The 26,031-nt window shown below is 42.0% G+C and overlaps 1 protein-coding gene across 4 annotated transcripts in view; it reads right to left on the bottom strand.

Moving 5' to 3' along the window:
* Window positions 1–2,865: 2,865 nt before the first annotated feature.
* LOC133448845 (paxillin-like) overlaps window positions 2,866–26,031 on the bottom strand; it is a 35,901-nt gene continuing 12,735 nt past the window's right edge. Inside the window, exons 2-14 of one of the 4 annotated variants that reach the window (XM_061727758.1) lie at window positions 17,839–18,011; window positions 17,149–17,234; window positions 16,787–16,932; window positions 16,397–16,592; window positions 16,108–16,255; window positions 14,407–15,657; window positions 12,724–12,993; window positions 12,043–12,468; window positions 10,145–10,303; window positions 7,227–7,400; window positions 5,726–5,807; window positions 5,477–5,625; window positions 2,866–5,384 (exon numbers count right to left, since the gene is read on the bottom strand). In XM_061727758.1, the coding sequence (XP_061583742.1) occupies window positions 5,118–5,384; window positions 5,477–5,625; window positions 5,726–5,807; window positions 7,227–7,400; window positions 10,145–10,303; window positions 12,043–12,468; window positions 12,724–12,993; window positions 14,407–15,657; window positions 16,108–16,255; window positions 16,397–16,592; window positions 16,787–16,932; window positions 17,149–17,234; window positions 17,839–18,011 (3,527 nt within the window). In that variant the 3' untranslated portion in view covers window positions 2,866–5,117. The remainder of the gene's footprint in view (window positions 5,385–5,476; window positions 5,626–5,725; window positions 5,808–7,226; window positions 7,401–10,144; window positions 10,304–12,042; window positions 12,469–12,723; window positions 12,994–14,406; window positions 15,658–16,107; window positions 16,256–16,396; window positions 16,593–16,786; window positions 16,933–17,148; window positions 17,235–17,838; window positions 18,012–26,031) is intronic. The other 3 variants (XM_061727759.1, XM_061727761.1, XM_061727762.1) reach the window with 3 other exon arrangements.

Below are 26,031 nucleotides of genomic sequence, written 5' to 3'. Positions count from 1 at the left end.
AATTCTTGTCATATCAGCTCACAAAAAATAAAGAAAAATCACAAAAATAAGAAAAATAGAGAAACATATTTTCTCATCAACAAAGCATATTTTACATTAACATATTTTAAAATGTTCAAGTAACAAAATAACATATTTGAACTATTTTTCATTTATTTTATTGTCTGAAAAATGGTTCAAATATGTTATTTTGTTATTTGAAAATTTTTAAATTTGTATTGTTGATGAGAAAATATGTTTCTCTATCTTCCTTATTTTTGTGAGGGGGGATATATATTGCTTTTCTCCTATGTGGGATCAATAAAGTCCTTATTTTTGCCATCTGAGAAAATTAAATATATTATATTTGGTGCCTAGCTGTTTCCCAAGTATATTAGTGCGTGTGCGAATGAATAAATGAGACGTAAAACCTAAATTCCTTTGTAGAAAGGCGCTTTATGAAAATAAGTCAATTTACTTGTATTAGTTTACAGCGCAGTCTTGCCACATCCAATATGGCGGTGACGTTGACGTGCGACTCACCCCCGATCCTATAGGACCGTTCTGCTGTCAATCAAACTGGCGGCAGCCGTACTTCCTGTAAACCACAAGGAACACACATGGCATTCAAAAAATATTTTTTCCGGGTTTTCAGGCGGTTAAATTAAACCAAAGGGCCACGGTATCGATGGGTCTAGCTATTTGCTTTATTTTTTAAAACCCAAGCAGCTCCGATGACGTCTCTCTCATCCCGACAGATACCGGCGGAGGTCTGGACGCACGTTTTCCGCTTTCTGTCAGAGGCAGACAAGTTCAACGTCCGGGCATCTTGCAAGCATTTCATGAAACTGATCGACCACTGGTCTCTGTGGAGAGGCTGGACGGTGGTGTTGAGTTTTAAAAACGGCTCTTACAACAGTCAGTTCTGGAGCACTCTCCGCCGCAGGAGGGTGTCAGGTGTGGTGATGCGGAGCCCCAGAGCCCGGCACTGGCAGCAGCTGGCTCTGTCTCTCCCTAACCTCTCCACGGTGCTCCTGCAGGGAAACCACCACGGTAGCCTCCGGTTTTTAAAAGATTTCCCACATTTGAGACGTCTGGCTGTAAGAAACAGCACTGTGTTGCTAGAAACTAACACGTCGTCTGAAGCCCAGCAGCTGACTCACCTGAGCCTGTGTGGGGTCAAGTTTCCAGATACATTCAAGGGCTCCTTGGTTAATGCACTGTCTCAGTTTACAAATCTCACATCTCTGGTCTGTCATCATTTGGGAGTCTTTGAAGGATGGGTTAAGAGCATTGATGCCTTACTGACACGCCTGCCTAATCTAAAGCATCTGTCACTGTCATCGAAACAAACACTGCCTAACTCTGCAAGGGTTGAACCCGCTGGTGAAAAAGCCTCGGCCTTGTCTAGTTTGGAGCTTATAAACTACTTGGATCACTCGTATCCAGAAAATACAATGAGGTTGATGCCTTGCTTGAAGAGTCTTGCTCTATTCCACAAGCAATCTCATCAGAATATGCCAGGGTGGTCATATCCTGCGATTCCCCTGACCACATGGCTGCAGGACCTCTCCCAGTTGTCGACGTTGGTCATTGTCAATGGGCCACCAGTTAACATGTATGCTGCTTCCATCCCAGCCACTGTGACCAGTCTCACACTGTGCGTCACGGGCTTGTCCTCGGAGGACCTTGCAGCCGTTGCACTGCAAGTCCCAGATCTTCTTCACCTGCACATCGACCCTTGGCCTTCACATTTGGGAGCTCACACAGCTCAAATCCCGCAACTGTTTCCAAAGCTCAAAAGTCTGAAACTTCGCCACGAGCATGTGCCAGAGAAAGACTTCTTGCAACTTCACCGGCTGCGAGACCTGGAGTACTTGGAGATTCTGGATAACCGTCAGCGCGTCTCTGACCTTGCCGGCAAGCTTCGGGCTCTCACGAGCCAGAGACTGCAGGTTGCCACCGCTCCTCACCAAACAGATGTGTTTTCCTGCTCGTGTGTGAATCGTTTGACCAGTCATCATTGTTGACAAATGCTTGTCTCACTAGTGAAAGCTCTCAAGACTATTTATGGAACATATTTACTGATATTTACTCAGTGCCAGTAAAGACTGCTGTATTGCACGAGTGATTATTCTCAAATTGATTTGGGCCTTCTTAGTCAGGCCTGTGAGTTTTCGCCTTCTTTGATATTCAAATGCAAATATTTATGTTTAATCTCCACAATTTATTGGAACAAAAAAGATTGTTATTGTGACAAATATCCTCTGACTGCTTTGCTAAACTTATCCCTTTAATGTCTGACATAAAATGATACTGTTTTTCCCCCCTCAAGGGTTTATCATGTATTGAAATTAAAAACACCCTCAATTATCTTTCACAATTTTTAAATATTTTTTGTTTCATCATGAGTACATTGGGTTATTTCTTTTCTACTGCATAAATCATTTTGTTTTTTTAGGGAAGTCGTAGAGGTCTCAAATTGATTTATTAAATGTGATACATCTGCCATTTTGGGGTTAATATTTTTTTAAATTGATTCGCCAACAGGACATGGCCTAACTCAAGGTTTGAAGTTAGTGGGAAACATTGTAAAGAAGACAGAATATGTATTTCTTCTCTGCAAAATAGTTGTTTTCAGGTATTTTTTCACAAGGAGCATTGTTTTGAATGGTTACAAGCTGAAAATCTCTATAATAAAATGTTCTGTTCATTTTCATCAATTATGTTGACATGCACCACCGTTGGGCACGGGAAGTTTCTTTTTCCATTTGTAGAATAAATTAACTTCTCAATAAGACTGAATGCCAAAGAAGTGTGATGCGTCACTGATCAATAGTTGTAGTTTTTGGGAAAAGTGCACAGAAATGACAAAACATGGCACAACAAGATATATACTTTCTGTTTAATTTGCAGAAGTTTATCAATCAGTAATCAGGGCCTGCAAAGGCTCACAGCCCAACCAGCACAGATTTATGGCTTATGAGAAAAATTTAAATGGCAATAAATCACAAGAATGTCTGCATTCACAAACACGAGTTCACATAAGCACAGAAGAAAAATGATTCAATTTTTTTTTCTTTTCAATAACGATTCTCTGACAGATATAAAACAATTAACTGTGATATGATGTAAATGAGAAAAATTAAACTAAATTCTGTATTTTCCACAATCCCTCCTTTGCTGGATTCTAAATATCTGAATCCACTAAGTAAACGCTACGTGTGCTGACTGACTCAGTGTAGCAAGTTTCTCTGCTCCTCCATCCCGGTGTGTAGTTGAGTTAAAACGCAGCGCAGCAGGTGAAGCGTCTCCCAGCGTTCATCCCTGAAAGGGTTCATCTCAGAAAAGGCCGAGAGCTTTAACAGTGTGTAAGACCTTATTGCATTGACACATTTGGCACAAGAAGGAATTAAAAACAACTTGAATCTTGATACTCTGCATCAACTCGTGTATTGACACGCACAGATCAGGCTCCAAGATTAATTTATATCTAAAAGAAAGAAAAAAAAAAAGAGCAATTACACATATTTTTGCAAGGGTCTGGCCCTGGCTTGGTGTGATATTCTGATTCCTGACCAGCAAAAAAAAAAAACCCAGCTTCTATCCATTTGCCTTTGCACTAATATCATGAAGAAAGCACGATCACAGTTCAAAATACAAATAGCACAGGTTGCATCTGCTCTGAAGCTTCACATACTGGAATCTAAGCTGGTTCGTGTGTGTGTGTGTGAGAAGGAATGAGACCAGGGTAAACTATTGTTACAGGAGGCTACATGCCAATAGAGCCAGCTCTTTGCATATCGGTGCGAACCGTCACAGCTCAAAAATATATACGTTTTCATTCAAACAGACAAAATACAGTTTTATCTCTACATGACGGGTATTACGGGTTTAAAAATTCTGACTCTGATTGTAACAGCAACTGGCAGCTGGTGCTGATAAGATGCCTCGTTGAAGAAATTAGCATGTTTCTAAATCAAAACACACAATCACATTGTAAATCAATAATCAGAAATATTGACAGAGCGAATGAGGTGATAAAAGCATTTAAGTGGTAACAGATACATTGAGTGAAAAAAAAGACCGGTCTGTGATAACAGTCAAATTTCTGTGTCAAAAAAGAAAATCTTGTTTTGTTTTTATTTCTCTTTCCTCATAAATTGCAAAAACAGTTGACATTTGTAATTCTTGTATATGTATTATTCTGAATTGACTTGGTTTTTAATGTAATTGATTGCTACTATTCAGTGTTATTTTAACATTTTTAATGGAGATGACATTTAAGTTGCTACAGCCGAGTTAAAACAAAATGTAATCTTGCAACAGTTCAAAGAAAAAAGAAAATTTGAATAATTGGGTATACAATGTATGCTGAAACAGAAAAAAGTGTTTATTGGCAACGATAAGCTGTAGAAAAATAAGAACTAATATCTTGAGGACACTAACTTATAAAATACACCTCAAGAGGTCTGCTGTTGAAGTGTGCACATAGGCTGGACTGGTATTTCGAAGAAGCGAAGAAAGCTTGTGTCTGTGTGCATGTGCATAAAGTGTATTTACGGTCATTTGAAATGGCACCTCATAAGTTTTCCAAAGTTAGAAAAATACATATTTTTTTTTCCCCCTCAACACTCATTGGCTAAGCAATGCACATTCAACACTCATGTTACTTTAAAACTGCTCGGGTTAACTCTAAATGGTCCATGCAATCAAGCAACAGTCTCGGATCTGCACCAGGTTATGCAAGCACGGGCTCAACACCACGTGATGCAAGGTCTTGCCCTGCAATGAGTTAAATCATTTACAAACCAAAACTATTGGTGGGCACATGTACATGGGGGGAAAAAACAACACCTTTCCTCCGTTTTCCTATCGCGCACAGGAATACAAGTCTAAATAAAAATCTCTTTGGGCTCTGATAAAAATCTTTTGTAAAAGTGTAAAAGGTTGGACATCCAGGGAGGTCCTTTCAGTGTCATAGCTGCAAGAGACATTTGTCACCCTTTGTTATGACATGATTAAAAATCTGTCTTAAAAACCTCTAAATCATAGATGCACACAGACGTGTGAGTGCACATATATCTACACGTACATGTAGCCTTATACCCATTTGCACAAACACTTAAGCATGCAGTCTAACTGAAGAGTTTCACAAAGCAGCCCTGGCAGTAGGGCTTGTCATTCTGCTCTTTGAAGGTGCCTTTGTTCAGCTGCTTGAGGCAGAAAGCACACACAAAGTGCTCCGGATGGAACTTCTTGCCCATGGCGGTGATGCAGCGGCCAGTGATGGGTTTCTGGCAGCCAGAGCACAGTGATCCACGCCGCTCGTGGTAATGGGATTCGCAGTACGGCTGGCCATCGTGGTCAAAGAAGCTGCCATTTATGAATGGGGTGAAGCACTCCTACAAATAAATGAAAGAAAGAAAACATGAGTTTTCTGCATACATAACTTAGTTTATATCAAGTTGACTGTAAATGGGTCTCGGTGACTCACTCTGCAGACGAAGCATTCAGGGTGCCAAAGTGAATTAAGGGCAGAGATGTAGTTCTCCAAGATGGCACGGGCACAACCACCGCATTTCGGGGCAAAAATGTCAAAGTAGTCCTTCCTGCAGTAGGCCTTCCCATCCTTCTCATGGAAACCTAGAGGGCAGACGAGTCAAACGCTGATTCACACGCAATGCTCCTCTCTATAAGACCCTTATACTCTGATTCAGCACATGCAACAGGCCGTGGGTGATACCTTCTGGTCCAAAAAATGCTCCACACTGGGCACAGAAGAAATGCTCCGGGTGCCAAGTCTTGTCCAAAGCGGTTACTACTTTCTGTGAAGTCAAAAAAAGATGCAAATGGTCACATTTTCACAAGCTCCTTACACCTAGACAGGCACACAAGAGGAAAGAGATTTTTCTGAGTGTTCTGAAAGGAAATCAGTGTGCAGGCATGTGTATCTGTGATTACAGGCAAAGACCTCACACTGGAGCTGCGTGAGATGTGCTGGAGTACCAAGACTGGAAACACATGTTTTCCAGGCATGAAGCAATTCACACCAGCTTCAGCTGGAAGAACATTGACATTTTCCATGAAACAAGAGTTTAAAACACCCCTCAGAGTCTGCGTCTCTGCAGCACAGCATTTACTCATCGTGAGCAGGCTGCAGAGCTCTTTTCATTTCAGCATGTATTCTCAGCTTTGCCACCAGGGGGTGCAATGTCCTAAAAGAGTGGGGGTTTTAACCAAGGCTGGGCAGTTTTGACAAACGCCATTAAATCTCTGTGAGATATGGATGTTCTTAAATGTACACAAACCACATTAAAGTACAATAACATATTCTAAAACGTAGCATTATCATTTACATTTATACTGACAATGCTAATTTAACATTTACTACTTCAATATTAAGAAATGTACCACAACAATCAGGAATGCAAATCTTTGTGGTTTTAACGGATCCTTTGAGTATAAAAACTTAGGAATAAAAGGACGCGATAAGTGAAAACTATCCCAAGGATGTCAAGCAGTACATGAAAATCAGCTGGGAAGTCTTGGCAGTGACTCTTGGTGGTCTTCCTGCAGGCTAATGTCCACTGTTCACTGTCTGTTTCCCTCTTAAAGCCTCCGGCACTGTTCTGTGTTTATGTGAGTGTATATGAGTGGGAAGGAAAAAAAGAAAGAAAAAAAAAACAGTGGGGAGTGTGTCATCATGAAGATAAGACCGAGTGCTGACAAGTGAGAGGAGAGAGTAACATGCAGAGACATGGGCATACGAGTCTGTCAGTGTTGGGCAAGTTACTCGGAAACTGGGAAGACTTACAGACTGAAAAAGTAATCACATTACTTAACTAATTAGTCGGAATAAAAAAAAGTACAAAATGTAATTTGTAAGCATTTTGGTCCCTTTAAACAACACCAGACCACCCATAACAAGTTTATGTGTATTTTATATGTGCAACACTGAACATGAGCCTCTATCAAACAGCGAGCAGCCCTTTTATAACTAGGAATAGTAACTGCAATGCAATTACAACATTTCACATCATAATCTCTTAATGCCCTTGAGTGATGGATTACTGTTGGACATGAGTTTGCACACAAAAAGGAAAGTAGAGGTCACTTCACTTGACTGTCTGTCAGTATCTGCTTGAGAGAGAAAGGTAAGGCTTAAAAGGTCATGAATAAATAAATACATGTCTATCCTCCGTACATATGTGCATGTGTGTGTGTTGTGTGTGTGTATTACTAACATCCAGTATGGGTCCGTTACAGTAGTGGCATCGTGGAGAGAACAGGCTGTGGTAGTCTCTCTCGCAGTAGGGCACGCCGTCACGCTCAAAGAAGTTCCTGGAGCCTATCTCTTCCTGACAGTGGGTGCAGACAAAGTGCTCCGGGTGCCACGTTCTGCCCATGGCAGTCACCACCTGGTGTGGGGAGGCACGGCGCATTAAAATGAAATGAGACTGCTCAACATAGAAAAACCCCTGCAGCACAGCATGTGAGCGGCAAGGGGAATACTCTGAACTACAGCATATGTAGATCTCACAACCCAAGGACAAAGAGAAGAAGATAAAGTAAAAAAGTAATCATTTTGGATCTCATGTTTACAGTCATGTTGCTTCTCTTTTGTTAAATAGTAACCTAGTGAAAACTATACTCTTCCTGTGGGTAGAGTATATACTCTGAGCTCAGTCGATTCTTACAAGTTTTTTTTTTTTTTTAACACAATAAACATTTCTATACCATACACACAAAAAAATTAAAAAAAATAAAATATATATAAAAAAAAAATAATAATAATAAAATAAATAAGGACACAAAACATAACAAACACCCCAAAACACACACACTGCAAAATACGTAATTATAAACAGGTCCCAAAGTAAGTACCGATTACCAATCAAACTCTGACTGAAGACAATAATAATAGGAAAAATAAAGTAATAAACTAAAATACAGGACACGCAAAACAGCTGCAACAAAAAAATTAAAAAATAAAAATAAATTAAGAAAACAAAATAAGATAAATAAAAATTAAAATAAACTGACATAAGAGGAACCCTAAAAAAAATTAGACATGGTTAGCAATATCATACTTCCCTGTAATTAAGTTAAATCAGATTAAATTAATCTTCCAAGGATGCCAAAGAATTAACAAAAGAAAGAATAGGTTCCCAAATATAAGAAAACCTATCCGATTCGTACAAGTTTTGAGTATATTTATATTAAAAGAGTGTATTCATATTAAAAGAACTGTTATGTTTAGTATTTTTACCTGATGCTGGTAAAACAAAACATTTAAGATACATAATTGGCTAACTGATATAAAAACTGCTCTTAAAACAGTAATGACAGGAAATACATTCGGAAAAAAATTTAGACAGTTTGGGTTTGTGAAACTATATTTTATAAGACATATTACTCCAACTAAGAAAAAGCTGTAAACTAGACACAAATAAAACGAGAGACGTTGACGTTAAGCCCGGGTTCACCCACAAAGCATAACCAGTCTCCAGCTAAGATGTAAAATCTGGAGTAGAAACTGCTTTTTACCACACTGGTAAGTTTTATAAGCCAACTGGGCTTCCTGTAAATAACAACTCTGTTTATAAATATCACAGAGTCTAAAAACAGGCCAACACCAAAGAACTTAATAGGTTTAAAAAAAAAAACTGTAAATAAATCAAACTCTCACACTCATTGCGGTAAGAGACTGTCAAAGTTGAATGTAGACCTTGATGTCATTCAGAGATTAGTGACCTTCAGCTCTGAAGCCTCACGTTCCTTCAGCATGAACCTGAATGTGTTCTAGCTGCAGCAGTACAACAAGAGATCATCCAAGTAGGAAAAGAGGAGATCCCCTAGTGCCACGCTCACTTTTTATTATTAGTGTGCAGCTATAAAGTAGTGAAGGTTGCTTTTATATGCAACAATATGTGTCCCTGTTCCTGAAGTCGAAAGGGATCTGAAAACAATATTTCTTAATGTGTACGAGCACTTATGATTTACACCCAAACGACGAAAACAAATCTACATGAGATCATACTCTAACTGATCTACTCCAGGGAGGAGATTGTGATGTTAAAAAAAAATGTGTTTGGATAGTTTTGAACATCTGATATATTTTTTTGTGTTTGCAAGATTTCTGCCAAGGGATTCATGATGAAATCTATGCAACTTTTGTACACGAGGCCCTGGAGTTAGATCCAAGGAGGAGGAGGAATGGTTTGGTCTCGCCCTGGAACCACTGAAGCAGCTTTATTTCACCTCGCTTTGCTGTGTGAAACACAGAAGCAGATCTGTGCATCATCCCCCCCTAACGTGGACATCAACCCCGGTTTGTACTGTACATGATCAGTGACAGTGGTGGTAAACCTCTTATCATTTTCCTCTGCTGAGAACGTTGCCCAGTGTTTCTCCAAAAATGGACTGAACCTTCCAGCTAGACATCACCGAGGTCATGGACGTTTGCTTGAACTGGGGCTGAAAGGAGCAGCGGACGGTCTGACTTGGCTTCGTTGCCTTGGACATGGGGGCGAACTTACAGTTGTCCAACCTTTTCCTCCGCCAAGACCGGCTTTTCCATCCATTAAACGCACGACAACATCTCCAGCCAGCAAGCCTCCTGGCAGGCTGGTGCATGTCGCCTCAAACAGCACCTGGCCGCCTACTTTCATGGTCCTGTACACTTTTCCAATCTCTTTGAGCTGAACTCTCTTTTCTTCTTCTCTCCATGACATCCTCTTTCACTTCCTGACTGGCGTGACTTTGTTAAACATTCTTGAAAACATTAGTAATGCAGTCCACCATTAACCATCTCCACACCTGTTTTATAATAGTCTCAAAGAAAATTGTTAAAGAAAATGCATCTCAAATATCACAATCTGGAATACTAAATTTGAGATTTTTGCAGAAAAAAGTGACATGCAATTAAAGGATCCCAGCATGAACCTGGCTCGAAATCTTTTTATTTTTTTCATTTCTGCAGCTAATTCTATAAATCTTAACACAAGGTCTTTGCAGATTGTCTGTCCCTCCCTCCCCCACTCCCTCCCTGCCTCCCTCTTGGATTCAGCCTCAATTGGCCTTTAATGAAGTGAGGTTTCTTCAAAGTTTTAACCCCAGAGGATCCTCCTTGGTTATAATGGGAAGGATTCGGCGTTAATACCTGTCCAGCAATCGGTTTCTTGCAGGCTCCACAGACGCCCTTGGCCACCGTCTGAACTCCCAGTCTGTTGAGGTCAGACTGCAGACTTCCCAGCATGTTGTCAAGCTTGTTGACTGGTTTTGGGGCAGCAGTGGGTGAGGTCTTTCCCTGTGACTGGATCTGACAGAAATGGAAAATGGTTTCATTAAACTGTCTGGAAGCATAGGGAATAAATACATCAAAAATTACTTTAATGACAATAACAGTTACAGCCTGAACCGTTGTTTTTATTGCCATCACTCCTTTGAGGGGATTTTGTAAGCCGTTGGGACACCAATCGGTCGTACATAGCAGTGAATGTAAATAAAAATTTACTGTCTCCTCTTTCAAGACAGAAAAAGTGTTAAATGTTCTAAATGTGTTCATCAATCCATGTTTAAGATGACTCTGATATTAACATTGTGTTTAATGTGTCTAGTTGTTGCAAAGAAGGAAACACAGACCTTCTCAGATGGTTTGGTTATTGGATCTTCACGACTCCTAAATTCCTTTGAGAGAGAAAATAGCACCTCTGCTCGGTGTATTCTCTCCTGTCCACATACCCGTTCCCAACAAATAACTTCCTTACCTCACGCAAAATAAATTCATATCCTCATCCAGATGTATACGTAGCGCCCCTTCCGTCAGTCCGCTACCTCTAATCCTCAGCAGAGGAACAGCATCCCAAAAAGCTGGCATCTAAACTCATGGGACCTGTGACTCGGTACGGTGAGACTTGCTATAAAGGTGACGGTAACTGTGCTGTCATGTGGCAGATTAGGTTTCAGTTGCACTGCCAGCCTAGCATTCCTGTGCATGGGGGGACACTTAGTGTAAGGGGAACTTCGGCGTGTTGCCTTTAAGCGCTTAAATTGTCCCCTCCATTTTGAACACACAGCTCATAATGCCATCAGACGTCAGAATTAGAAAAGGGGCTCAGTCTCTCCAGCCCTGGTGTCAGTACCATCATAACCTAGACCAGGGGTCGGCAACCCGCGGCTCTAGAGCCGCATGCGGCTCTTTAGCGCCGCCCTAGTGGCTCCTGGAGGTTTTTCAAAAATGTTTGACCTTTTTTTCCTTTTATTCTTTTTTTCCTTTTTTTCTTCTTCTTTTTTCCTTTTTCTCTTTTTTTCTTCCTTTTTCCTTTCCCTTTTGATCTCGAAATTTTGACTTTTTTCTCGAAATTTTGACTTTTTTCTCGAAATTTTGACTTTTTTCTCGAGATTGTATTTCAACATTAATCTCGAAATTTCGGCTTTTTTCTTGAAATTTTGACTTTTTTCTCGACATTTCGACTTTTTTCTCGACATTTTGACATTTTTCTCAACATTTTGACTTTTTTCTCGAGATTGTATTTCAACATTAATCTCGAAATTTCTGCTTTTTTCTTGAAATTTTGACATTTTTCTCAACATTTTGACTTTTTTCTCAACATTTCGACTTTTTTCTCAACATTCCGCCTTTGGCCATTTGCCTTCATTTTAAGACTTATATAAGACTTTTCTTTTTTTGCAGCTCCAGACATATTTGTTTTTTGTGTTTTTGCTCCAATATGGCTCTTTCAACATTTTGGGTTGCCGACCCTTGACCTAGACTGACTGGATTCCAGTGAACGCTTTGAATCATTTAGACCTAAGGCACCTTCTAAATATTATAAGTGTGACATAACCCTATATTGCGAAAGGTGTCTAGAGGAATAAAGAGAAATAAATGTTTCAATCCTAAGAGTCTAAATCAGAGCCAGAGAAACACTATAGGTCCCGTATATAACGTTTAACCAAGAGCAACAACTCAAAGTGTAGCCGAAAGCGGCAGATGCGAAGTAAAAGAGAACATGAGGATGGAGGACGATAATCAGAGATGAAGAAAGTGGTCCATGCCTGCAGCGGTGGGAAGTTTGCATCGTTCTCTGTCTGACAAGCCACTGATACAAAGACCTTGGGAGGTGGGGGTGGCGTGATGGGGATGGGCGGGGGACTCGGTGACGGAGGGAGCTGGACCGGGGGAGGTGTAAGGTCCCTGGGAGGGGGAGGAGGGGGCTCCATGGGGGGCGGTGGGGAGGGATCCACCGGGGGCGGTGGAGGGGGCTCTATGGGAGGTGGAGGAGTGGGCTCTATGGGAGGTGGAGGGCTGGGCTCCGCGGGGGGTGGTGGGGTGAGTTTTCGAGGTGGAGGGGGCGTTGGAGGTGGAGGAGGCAGCGGTGGAGGTGTCTGCTTGACTGGGGGGGATTTTTTGGGTGCTGGGGGAGACTGTGGAGGGGGAAGGAGTTTCCTCTGAGGGGCAGGTGATTCAGGAGGGATGATGATCTGGCAGAGACAGAAGGGAGAAGGACACGGCAAAGAAAGGAGAGCAAACAGACAGAAAAGTCACAGAAACACAGTTAGAATAGAAAATAAGAAGAAGTGGAATGAAACAGAACTCAGACTCCTACAACTGGCTTCCAGAATAAACAATTTCAATGCACTGACTACGTCAAAAACATGTACACTTAACGCTAGCAGTGGAAGATTTGATGTCCAACTTGGCTAAACACAGTCCTACTTCAGTCCTCTAGTGTCTACCTTATCTACAGATGGCTGACTCCCTTCTTCCCGTGTTCTCTGGGGGTTGGACATAACGATGACGCCCTCCGTCAGCCAGTCATCTGGCAGTTGCTTACGCTTGCGCTCCACTCGCCCAATCCCCAGTTTCCCCTGCAGCTCCTCAATGAGTCGATCCTGCGAGTTGCTTTTATTTACAATAATTGGTCCCATTTTCCGTCTCAGCAATGCCTCCCTGAACATCGGATGCACATTGGATGTCTCTTTGGTGCGCCTGATAACCGACTTGAGCTGGAGAGTGGATGATAAGGAAATGTCGGAACTTGGGATCGTACCATTTACTAAAAAAAAAAAATTCCATTCCAAGTGGCAGGCCGAGCAATAGAAATCTCATTCAAGTGGCAAAAGGTTCAAGCGCCCAACTGTGCCTTTTCAAAATGCTGCGCAATCACATATTTAACCACTTGTTTGTCCAAACAAAGCACAGCCTACAATCAAACCCGTGACAACGCATGCTAAAGTTAAGACGACACATGTCTCATCACAAAATGCTCTTCCAAGTGTCTGCACATGCCAAAGCAAGGCCAAACATCCAAGAAGCATGTTGCTTAAGGTCCAGTCCTCGTTGTAAGTACATCTATGCATGAGCGGCGAAGAAAAACATCCCCTCTCCTGTGAACGCTTAGCGTCTCATTGCATCGGTGCAGTCGGTGATTAAATACAGGCTCTATGACGAACAAAGCCACGTAGAAAAAAAATGCAAGTGTGAACATGCATCAATGTCTTTTGCGTGAAGCTTTCAACATCAGCCACAAATGTTCTCAACAGGGAAACTTCTCCCTCAAGCCATTTCAAAATTCCTGTATGATACAACATGCATCACAGCAGAGAGCGAAGAATCTCTCCTCATTTCCACATGTGTGAACTATGTCACAGTTCTTTCAATGCTTGTTGGAGCTCCTCACCCAAAATAAGCTTATGTGAGTTTAAAGATACTGACTAGGGCTGGGCGATATGGACCAAAAGTCATATCTCGATATTTTCTAGCTGAATGGCGATACTCGATATATATCGATATTTTTTCTGTGCCATAATTGGGGTTTCCCCCAAAGCATTATAGCATAGCATCTCTGTTAGCTTCATTTTTTTCTGAGGCAAACCCTTAAAAAAACAGTCAGTTTTAATACAAAGCCTCGTGCCAAATGTCACACAGGTTCCTTTATTAACAGAGGTCTGCACAATATCAAAATGTATAAAACAAATGAAATAAAAATAAACTGCCTGCATATATAGAATAAAAATGCTTCTTGAATAAAATAAAACAAATATCACTTTCCTGCATAACAATTAAATTAAAATACACTGTGAAATTAATACAATGTAGACAGTAACAGGCAGACTTTTCCACTGAGGTTGACAGTTGTGCAAATAACAAAACATTTGTGCAAATCTCAAATAAAACATTCAAATCAATTTGTTACAAAAAAAAAAAAAAAAAAAGTTTTTTTTATTTTTTTAAAAAAAATCGATATAAACGATATTGTCTCGTACCATATCGCGTTTGAAAATATATCGATATATATTAAAATCTCGATATATCGCCCAGCCCTACTTTGCCACATGGTTAAACAATAGAAAGACCATGTGGGATCCTAAATTGTTTATAGTTTAATGAGCTTATTTTGGGAGAGTCAAGTTGCCTACTTGACCAGAGGCAGACAGCCGCTCCACGGCAGAAGGCTGCTGCGTGGGCAGCTCCAGCGACGCGTCTGGAGTCCCGGGGCAGGTGGAGGGGGTGAAACACTCCTCCATCCAGCTCGACTCAGTCATGGGTGTCCAGGTCTCTGCTCGGCTGAGATCACGGTAAATTGCATCCTCGTCTTCCCATTCATCGCCAGGCTTAACAAAAGTAGATGGCTGGTTGTCGGGGGTTAAGAGTTTGTCCAAAGCATCATCCAATAATGGCTCCCGACATGGCCATGTTATATCCGGTGCGTCACCTCCTTGATTTTCTGAGGAATACACGCTATGTGACGGTGCAGCGGCAGCGAAAACTGGTGAAGACCTGGGACTACCGGTGCTGGGACTTGTGAATGCTTTTCTGATGCCTGCGGGACTCTTGGGAACCATCACAGGACTTGAGAGTCTCTGAAGCATTACTGGGGAAGAATTCCTCTGCACCGTTTCAGGAGCAAACGTCTTGGGTCCGACTGGAGAGCTGGATTTTGTAGGAACAGTTACAGAGCTTGCAGTCTTTGGAACTGGACTTGAAAGTTTTGGGACCGTCACTGGACTAGCACACTTGGGAACGGCGTCAGGACTGTTTGGGATGGTTAGTGGGGCAGACATTATGTGTACTGGACTTGCTGTCTTTGGCACTACTTGTGGACTATAACTTATGGGAACTGAGGTGAGACTGTCCGGCACTGAAACTCTAGAGTTATCATCAGGAAGACTGGGAGTCTTGGCTTTTAAAATGGGACTGGAGATTTTAGATGCAGGAACTGAATTATTGGTAACAAGTAGACTAGAGCTCCCAGCAATAGTACCTGCACTAGTAGACTGTTTCGTCCCTGACGCGTGTGTAAGACTGTGGACCTCATTTTCACGAAGAGGTTTTAGCGTACTGGAGACCAGGAAGTTCTCCAAATGTGAGATCTCAGTGACGGCGTCAACGTCATCTCTCTGTTCGACATGGGAGAACTGAAAGCTCTGAGATGATGCAATTATTACAGTGGAACCACGTGAAGACGAAGGGGCTGAACCGTCCTCATCTATGTGTAGTTCCAGTGGAAGAGGTGTGCAGGAAGGTGAAGCATGACCTGAGGGGAGAGGAGTGTCCTCTAAGCCCATATGAGTAGTCACAGATGCATCGGTCACCACTTGCACAACTGCTGAACCAACAACCACTAAAGAGTCTCCAGTCTCCTGATTCACGGACGACTGAGAGCCAGACTGAGTCAGGTGTGGTGAGGTAATGAATGCAATACACGTACAAACACAGGACACACAGAGGTAGAGAAGAGAGAAAAAGACCAAGGAAAAAAAAAAGAAATGAATTGAGAAGGAAATTGGTGTTGAAGAGTCTCACATAAAGAAAAGTTTGTATATAAAAGCTCCAGCCACCACTCCTTGCAACAAGTGTGAAAAAATAAACATCGTGTCAAACTTATGCAAACCAGTGGCCAAGATAATGTGGTGAAACAGAAAGATCTAATTTCGTGTGCGACCTAACCCGAGTGAGTAAGTGGAGGAATATAACAAAACCACAAGCAAGGAGAAGACAATAGACAATGGTTGTTCTTCTGATGCCTGAATAGTCACACAAAGCCAAAAATCTAGACATTATCAAGTGTGAAAAAGCTTCATCCAGACAAAGTCAACCCACTCCTGAAGCACACTCACATTGCTTTGGACTTTGAAGTCAGACAGCGAGGCCATGAGCTCATCCAGCTCTCGAGTTGCAGAGGAGGCGGACATTCTGGCCTGTTGTTGTGACAGCGTTTCCTCTTGTGCATCGGCTTGTTCGTCTGACTCCAACAATGTAGCGGGACTAAACAAGAAAACCATGCAATCCCTTGAAATTATACACGCTTTTACAATAGACTAAAAATAAACACATGTAAAAATTGTTTGGGAGAAATGTAATAACTTCAGTCTGGTGAATAATTGGTTTATGAAGGTTTTCTATTACATGGGTGTGGGCACAGAGTTTTCCAGCTCATCTAGAAGGCTCTCCACACTCGGTCTCACGGCCTCCGTCCCTCGAGCTGCCGTGTTGCGCTTGGGCTTCTCCAGTGTTGGTGGAGGGGCTTTGCCCGCCGTGGCGACGCCATTCTCTTGAATATGGTGAATGATACCACTTGCAGGCAGTGGTGGAGCCGTTTCTTCTTCATAAGAATATAAAAAAAGGACACATTTGTCATCAACTTACTGACCTCATTTGACAGTAAAAAAAAAAAGAAAAGAACAATAGAGGAAATGAGATCACCACGAAAAAAACCAGAGGGGCCACATTTAACCACTGACATCTATGTGGTTTCAGAGAAACATTTGTGATTGTTAAAGTCATCCGTGTAAATACCTTCGGTGGGGAAGGCAGGGGTGCTCTGCTGCACGGCGTTGAGCTCCAGCAGCAGGCGGTCCAGCTCAGACAGGTTGCTGCCCAGCGATGAGTTCATGGCAGCAGCTGATGATGATGACTCACTACTCTTCTGCTTATTAGGGAAGCTGTGTTGACAAAGGAACAACTTTTTTCATGGGCGCTCAGGGTTTTTAACTCATTATTTAGTCAAATTCTACTTTTTGGTGAAATATTTTAACTAATATTTGTAAAATTCAAATCACACTAATGTTCTTCCCATATCTACCAAATAGTCTATGCCAAAGAGCTTTGACCGTGTAAAAATCAAACCCAGCAAACTACACTTAAACAGATGTTCGAACCTGTATACGTGGTCCTCTTCACCGATGGGTTTGTTTGGACTGCTGCTTTCTCTGGACCAGGGACCTCTCTGAGCCGAACTCACGGGCTGAAGAGAGGAAGCGATGTCACTCCAAACAATTCACCAAACAACAAACAATGAAACGCTGAAATATTTCAAACTGCGAATGCCGTGTCCAGGGGCAGGTATTAAGGCTGAAATATGCTTCTGCGTCACACCAACGCAGAGCACACGCCGCAGCCGTGACGCCGTATTGAACCCTTCGGACTTCTCCGTCTCTCCGTTTGGTCGCGGTGCAGTACCCCCCGCGGCCACTAGTTAGCGATCTTTTTCTGAATGGTTTATCCGACTTTTTCCGGTCACAGTAAATCAAAGAAATAAGGACAACTATTGTGCAAAAAACAAAAACAAAAAAAATCACATATAAACGAAGAAAAGAGCCCTGGAAGTTCACTACTGATTCAAACCGGAAACCGGAAATGCTTCGCTTTCAAACGAACCAATCACAGCCCTCTCGGTCTGCGTGTAGTCTGCGTCTCCTCGACGCGTAGTTACAATTTTCGGGAGGTGCACGTCAGAGACGGCGCAGGTGACGGCGTGTCCTCTGCGTCGATCCAAACCACACGCCGTAGGCACGGCGCCATTTTGACGCAGAAGCATAATTCAGCCTTTACGGTACGAATGCAGTTACCTCCGTCTCGTCCAGTCCGTTCAGAGCCTGCTCAGGGGGGACCTGGGATGGAGAGCAGTTGTCTTGGCTGGGTTGACTCCCAACAGGGAAGGAGTATGCAGTGTCGTCTGACAGGAAAAGTGGGTTCTTGGAAATGTGGGATGTTGTGGACTCGAGCTCCGCCAACAAAGCATCTACGGGAAAACACAAGGCACAACAGAGAGCATACCTGTTATAACTGGACCCTTACATGTCACATGGTTGCATCACGTACATGCTGTAAATCTCATTCTCAGTGGAACTTTCAGACCTTTTAAAAAATACAAAAATAAAAACTACTTTAAAAGAGTTAACTAGATGGTCCTAAACCAAAGCAAACCCTACCGCAAAGACCTGGGAGAGAGAGTTCCCCCCCCAGCGAGAGTTTGTGCCATCCTGCAGGCACACAAACAGACAAACAAAAAGCAACACAAACAAAACCACGTCCTGCTCACCGGAGGTAACTATAATGAAATTGATTCATATCACTAAGCCCTAATAAAAAGTTAGACTTCATCATGTGCTTCTCGTAAAAACATTCAACTCATTGCATTTTCTGTTTGCATAGACTGGCACAGTGTCATTACTGATTCTTTCGCAAGCTTTCAAAAGCTAATGCACGCCGACATCAGAGGAGATGGAGTTGTAAAAGTTGAATCATGCAGGCTGTCACAGCCACTCCTTTGGTTACTCATTGACCCTCACCTGACAGCAGCCTTGACATGTTTCAAATCCAAGGGTCCATATCTGCACCTAGGCTCACATTTACCGTCCACAAGCTGACAGCAACCGTCTCTGAGCGATGGGGTTATTTGGTATTTTGAGAGGAACACAAGTCAAGGAAACAACTACTAATTTAGCTCTCATAACAAGTAGGTAGGACACATAACATTATAGGGGATTTGATGAAGACCGCGGGCCGAGTTACTGAATACTTATTTTAGCACACTCAGTCACAAAAGCAAGCTTTGAGTTTCTCCTGCACGATTTCACAACTGCTAAAAGATGATACCCTAAGGGTAATAAAAACATGATCTAACAATAAATAAATCGGTTTGAATAAATTATATGCAAAACACAGTAGGACATAAAATATACATAGAGTTACTGTGCATGCCCATTATTAAGGTAATGAACAAATAACATTTCAATAACAAATAGCCAGAAGTTATAAAAAAAAGGACATATTTAACACTGCTATCATTTGTTATCATTCATGTCAAAAACCGGGCTGGGAAATATTCAACTTCCAACTTCACATTCATTTTGAACAATTATGATCATATTTTAGATAATCACGATGCGCTGAAGAGCAAATATCATACTAAAACTCAACTCTAAAACTAAACACTGGACCAAGAGAGAGAAATAGTTTCAAAGTAACAAGGTAATAAGCCATACCTTATAAAAAGGACATAACTGTACGCCCCGGAGGTGAAGAAGAGATAATACAGAGAAGGAAGAAGTCGTAGAGGAAGAGGGCAACCTAAACACTATGTCAAGCAGGAACTGCCTTTCTTAACTCTACCATCAGCACAAGAAAGGGTGGGAGCGGAGCAGGGGGTCGTGGCAGAGAGGGGAAGGAGGAGTTTAAACAAATGGCAAGGGGTTAGGGTCATCATCCTCTGCCGTGGCTGCTCTAAACTTGTTGCCTGAAAGCTCAAGTAAGAGATATACTTACGTGAAAGCCCCAGACTTCAGCAGACAGAGCACCTTAAAGCAGATGAACAACTAGAAGACATTTAAAAAGGAGGAAGGCTGAAAGCAGAGCTCTTATCACCACAGGCTTAACCAAGGGAGTGGTACCAGAAAGGAATATAAGAGTAATAATCAGCCCCTCCTTCGCACTGTTACGACAACCTCCGTCTGAACTTGTGACGATGCACACTCAGTTTGTCTCATTTTAATGTTACGGCATATTTACAATGTAAATAAAATCACAGTTCTAAGATTTTAATTTCATTTGCTGGCCAGGTTTGTAATGCGTACTGAAACTGACGGATGGGTACATGACACTGCTATTACAGCAGGGGTAACTTGGTGCACTGTGTAGTGCAGACAGACAGGAGACACAGCAGAAGCCGAGCCAGGTTCATCTGGACTAACTTAGCATTAGCATGGTTAACATATTTAGCGTGGCTAACATGCCGTGTGTCCGGGTTTCACAGCAGAGATCCCCCCCTCCTTCTCTCGACACAGAGGCCCGGCTGTATACCACCAAGTTTCATTACAAATACAGCCCAGCACTCTGTTTACACTGCTGCAGCCAGCTCGCTGCATGTCCTCATCTCCCACTTAGCAACAGGGGGTGGGGGGGGACAGATAAAAGTAAAGATGGAGTGGTGAAAGTAGTGGTGCTTTAAAGAACAAAACAAGACTGAAGTAGCATTAAAAACTACAATTCAGAGCTGTTTAAATGCAACAACTGTATAATCAACAAGCACGCTTCCTGCTACAGCAGAAGGTGTTGAATTATTAAAACATTTCCTATGCTGCAGCTGATTTTAATAACAATGAAAAAGCCCAATACGAGCGATGTGCTTAAAAAAAAACAAAAAAAAACAGTCTACCAGTTTCATAAAAACAAATTCCTCTTGAAAATACATGATGAAAATATCGGTTACTGATGTCAGAGTGTGGTTTTAAATGCAGCTGGTGGAGACCACTGCCAGCAGATGTTACTCCAGATTGTTTACACAAGAGACTTTAATCAACTTAGCTCTGAAGATGAACTGGATGTAACCTTGCTTATTAGAAATCTTCAGCTGTAAAATGCAGTTACTGCCCAAACACGAGCCTCTAGGCTACATAAAAAACACGCCGACTGGCACTGCTTGGTGCGTGGGTAGTTGCTTTAATCTCAGAGTTTTTGCCCCAAAATAAAGCGAGTTAATTGAAGTGAACAGCTCGTTTGCCTCTGCAGAGTGGGTACAATCCTTACTAAGAGGATCCACTGAAGTCGGGTTCTGTTCCATGGCTGCTTTTGTTTGCTGAATGCAGCGTACTAGGCGTGCTCGGACCTATCCACCAACTACACAAACAGACAGAGGTGTGTCAGCCCCCTCTGCCAAGCAAACATACCATGACACAGACTCCAGGGCAGAGCACAGGCTTGTTCTCTAGTGGCCTAATAGGAAATTGCAGTAAAATATGTGTTAAATGTGTTAAAATGAAACCTTTTGTAATGGAAAAAGTCAGCACTTTGTAACAAAACTGTGAGTGAGCTTTTTTGTTTGTGTACGTGTAATTTTGATAAGAACCGCATAAAGCTTTCAGATGCATTTGGAGGATTAAAATCGATAACAAATCTGCTCCTTATCACTTTCAGTCATGCAGGTTACATATACCGGTACTGTAAATCTAACAAACTGAATACATTGATTAAACAAAGTCCTCCCTCTTCATTTGCCGTTAGTTATTAAACACAAACATCAGGCTCCAGCTGGCCTGTCTGTCGGCGAGCTTAAATGTGACATTGCAAGGATCACGTCTCAAACAATGAAGAATTTTGATGGGAGTGTCTAGATAGATAGCGAGTGGAACTGGAAGGGATGTGCATGCGTGGCACGCACAAGCCAAATCCTCTGGGGCTAAGATGTGGGTTGACACAGAATAAGGAGACTCCCTTCCTCCCAGATGAATGGTGTGCATTTTAATTACACAAAAACCGCTTCACATGAGGCTTATTATAGGAGAGGGAAAGAGTTACAGATAAAAAAAAAGGGGGGGGGGGGTGAGGTTCAAGAAGAAGGGATGAAAAAGACAGGAAAACTAGGAATCAAGGCAAAGGAGGCACGAGGGGATAGAAAGGAAACCTTTTGAAGAGGCAAATATGCTGGCTGTGAAGGCCAGGGCCAATCGTGCAGCAGCAGCAATGAAATCAAGGTCAAACTAATTATGAGGTATGAATGAAATCCAGTTAGATAAAGTCATCAGTGAGCATTAATTGTACTCTTTTTTCCCTTTTTTTTTTTAATGAATTCTGGACATGAACAGAAGCAAGCATCCGTTATCCATGACAGGACATCCTGCCTGCCTGACTCAGCTTTAAATCAATGCTGTTTCTTACTCAACACATTTAATCCTGTTCATTTAGCCCTTCTGATAGGAAGCTATCAAATGTCACCAAACACAGTATTTAACAACCACCAGGGGGTGGCGTTGCATGAGCAATGGGCAACAGGCTTACTGCTCTTTTCTTTTTTCTCTTGTGGCTGGTGCACAGAAAAGCTTTCATCTGTGAGGTTCATAAATGCCATTTACTGATATATGAGGCAAAGCGGAATACGATGATTATTAGCTGCAAGACGCCTTCTATGTGGCGTGTTTTTATACGTGCTTTTCTCGCCTCCTTCCTACATTTCCCCTGCTTCATTCCTTTCATTTCTTCTCTGATGCGTTTGATGTGTTGCAAGGTGCATGCTGGCTGATGTGAATTCCTGACGTGCTGCAGCTCGTCTTCCATAAATGAGAGAAAGAGCGAGAAAGGTGTATGCCAGATGAGCAAGATTGTGCAATAAAATGGAAAAGGTCGGATTTCAGGCAAGACAGGACAAATGACAGACAACAAAAATGCCAGGTATTATAACAAGTTGTTTTATCTGTTTTAAGTGAAAGAGGATGTAGAAATTACACATCTAAAAATGACAGAATCCCTAGTGTCTGTACATTTGACATTCTACTGAAATACAAATGTGAAGCAACATCCTTTGATGTTGTTCTGTGAGAGAAACAGACTTTCATTGTGACACGAGCCGACAATCCACCACAGAAAGCAGAAATACTTTGTTTTGCCTGCAACATAAGGGGAAAGCACAAATCAGGACAAGCTGGTAAGAAATGGCATTACTTGCGTTAGACAGCAGAAGGCCCGTGGCTGCGTTCATCTGAGGAGCTTTGGTTGACACACGCATCCTAAGTAAAATCACAAAGGAGACACGCCGCTAAACACGGCTGCCGATGCAGCCGATTCTGGCTGCTATAAATACATCTCCAGCGGACCCTGACCTCTGGGAGAAGAGACGGGAGATGATGGATGACCACGCAGGTCAAAGCCACGCTAAGGCCTTAGAGACCACCCAGCCAGCATGCATGAATAACTACAATTGCCGTACTCTTATACACTTTCAGACTGCTTTAAGCCAAACCTGGCAAGGATTGTAAAGTCTTTGCTAAACAAAAAGTGACTTCATGGAATGACCTCATACTGCATTATCAATAACTCAAATTAAACAAATCAACTGCGCAAAGTGAAACGGGTCTCATGCATACGGAGCAATCAAACAGAAATGTCCACTTTTCTCTCCTTCGCCATGCTTTTCTCTGCCATCATTCTAACACTAGTTTATTTCGGTTTCCTCTTTCCGAATAATCTGATTCAAGAAGATGGGAGGCTTTTCAAATGCTTTCTGGCAAAGTCTTGTTTGTACACTCACCACTTTATTAGGTACACCACATGTATCTAATGAAGTGGGCAGTGAGTATAGTCACTCACCAAGGTGTCTGTTCATTGTAGATTTCAACAATAATGCTCCTGTGTTTCTTATAGATTTATGTTTCAGCCTACTAAAAGACATCTTCACTTGCATTGAGATTTACAGCTTCATATTGGTAGCTCCTGTCAAACAGCTGCCAAATACCAACCCAATACCCCATCTAAACTAAACTTCAGACCTGTTATGTGCTTCACTTCTCTTTATATGTCTTAAAGTAATGAGGGATAAGTCCACACCTCAAATATATGTGCACTCACACTGGTGGAGCAGCAACACCAACTGAGTGTGAAGATAGTTGTGAGGTGTCATTTCAGTTCCTCTGAGAATCCACACCAAACACACACAACTAGGTTGTAGGTCAAGTAATGAAACCACACAACAAAACTAGAGTAGGGGTGGGTTAAAAATATCTATATTTTACCGATATACATGTGTAGGAACGATTATTGATACATAAATCCAAGTATCGATTCAAAAAAATAAAATAATAATATATATATATATTTTTTAATCCCGATTTTCTTCCCCATTTTAAAAATCACCCAGTGCTCCTACCTAGTCAGTCCTGGGGATTGCTCCCTCTACCAATCCCGGGAGGCCCTGCACTGAGCTCAGGTCTCCTCCTTAACCTGAGGAGTGAGCAGGCCGCTTCTTTTCACCAGACAGGGTGGGGCTTCTCCAGCCGGACGTAGCGCGTGGAAGGATCACGTTATTCCGGCCAAAGCAAAATTGGTATTGTAACCACTACTATGGAACCAACTTCCAATCTGGGTTAAGGAGGCTGACACCACCTCCACCTTTAAAACTAAACTTAAAACCTTTCTGTTTAGTAAAGCCTATAGTTAGTGTTTAGTAAACCTCTAGCTGGTGTTGGTAAATCTCTAGGTAGTGTAAACTTTAGTGTGTCAGAGTCGCTCCTGTAGTTTCTTGTGCTGGCCCCCCCTTCTCCTCCCTTTTCTCTCTTTTGTCCATGTTGCAGCATCCTTTGCCGGACACCGGAACCTGCAGTGTGGGAGTGAGGGGGGCAGGGTAACGGCCCCTTTTGGGCGGGGGAGAAGGTTCGTCCCTCAAGACTCCTCTCCCTGGCCCTGCCCCTTTTCAACCTTTCCCCGACCCTGCACCCCAACCTGGGACTTGCTGATTGGGCCGGAGCTTCGGGAGCTGCGTGCTGGCCTGCGGTCCCCACCCCTGGTCATCCCGTTGCTGCTTCCACCTGCCTGCTGTGCTGTTGCCGTCCCCGACCCCCAGTCTGGCCCTCGGCAGGAGGGTCCCCCCTTACGAGCCTGGTCCTGCTCAAGGTTTCTTCCCTCCTAAAGGGGAGTTTTTCCTTGCCACTGTTTGGCTTAAGGTTTTTCTCCCACTAGGGGAGTTTTTACCTGCCATTGTTTATGTAATAACTGCTCGGGGGTCATGTTCTGGGTATGGGTCTCTGGAAAGCGTCTAGAGACAACTCTGTTGTATTAGACGCTATATAAATAAAGTTGAATTGAATTAACTAGAAGATCGATATCGAATCATATCGGAAATCGTATCGACTTGGGACCTAGTGTATCGGAATCGTATCGGGAGGTCAGTGATGATACCCAGCTCTACTACAGAGCTGCATTAACTGCATGTTTCTAACTCTGACAAACAAACAAAAAAACTATAATAAATGTCATTCTTTTGAGTACTTTTCAGGGTACTCAAAGTTAATTGAAATGGGAAAAAAAAAAAGTTTTTTTAACACTGCAGTAAAACCTAGAATAAATACTAGTTTTATACAGGAGAGCTGTGGTCTGAGTAATGCAAAAAGAAGCCTAGCACCAGAAGAGCAGAGAGGATGCAGGAGGGAGCAAGCTGATGGACTGGGTTGGCATGAGAGGAGAAGGTTTCTGAGTGAAGAGAGGGACTTTGAAGTGGATCCTATGTATGACAGGAAGCCAGAGGAGCTTCTGAGGAAATCCACTTAAATGACAACTCTACTTTTGTTTGCTTCCAAATGTTTTATTTTCCTCCACATTTCATTCCCCTTGATTTTTTATTCATTTTTTCTGCCTGCCTCCTTGCACTCTGCTCTGCAGAAGTGTGACATCAATCTGTAATGTCAGCATATCAAAATGTCATTTTTAAGAATCATTAGAGTTATAACACTGATGTATACACAGCTTTAACACAAACTCCCTCTTTTTATGGTGTGCTTTTTTTAAATTCAGCTGTTTTTTTGTGAGCTGTGTTTGTTAAATAAATAAATAATTTTACAAAGACACTGGTTTGCATGCCCCTGTGGTTTATACGTAGTCCCTGCAGTTATTTTGGGCCTCCGTGTAGGGCTGTGCGATTAATCGATTTTAAATCTAAATCGGATTTATTAATCAAGACGATGTTGAAAAAAGGAAAATCGGAAAATCGATGTTCCTTTTTTGCAGCTGGCTGCATTACAGACAGAGTTCGTCTAGTCATCTTTGTTTGGTCAAGAAAATTGTAAATGTTGTCACTTTACTAAACTCAAGGAGGATTTACAGTATCTTTCAATTGCACTTCATTCCCAATAGGGACATTTGTTTGCTATTTTTCTTTAAAAATAAAGATAAAATATTTGAAACAATTTATTCCATTGTCTTTTGTAGTTTTACCAAAAAAATCGAAAATCGGGTTTTCAGAGAAAAAAAATCTGGATTTTATTTGTGTCCAAAATTGC

Source organism: Cololabis saira, chromosome 8 (assembly GCF_033807715.1).
Source record: "Cololabis saira isolate AMF1-May2022 chromosome 8, fColSai1.1, whole genome shotgun sequence".
Taxonomy (NCBI): Eukaryota; Metazoa; Chordata; class Actinopteri; order Beloniformes; family Belonidae; genus Cololabis; species Cololabis saira.
Note: the sequence above shows the minus strand (reverse complement) of the source record. Positions and strands in the feature narration are given on the sequence as shown.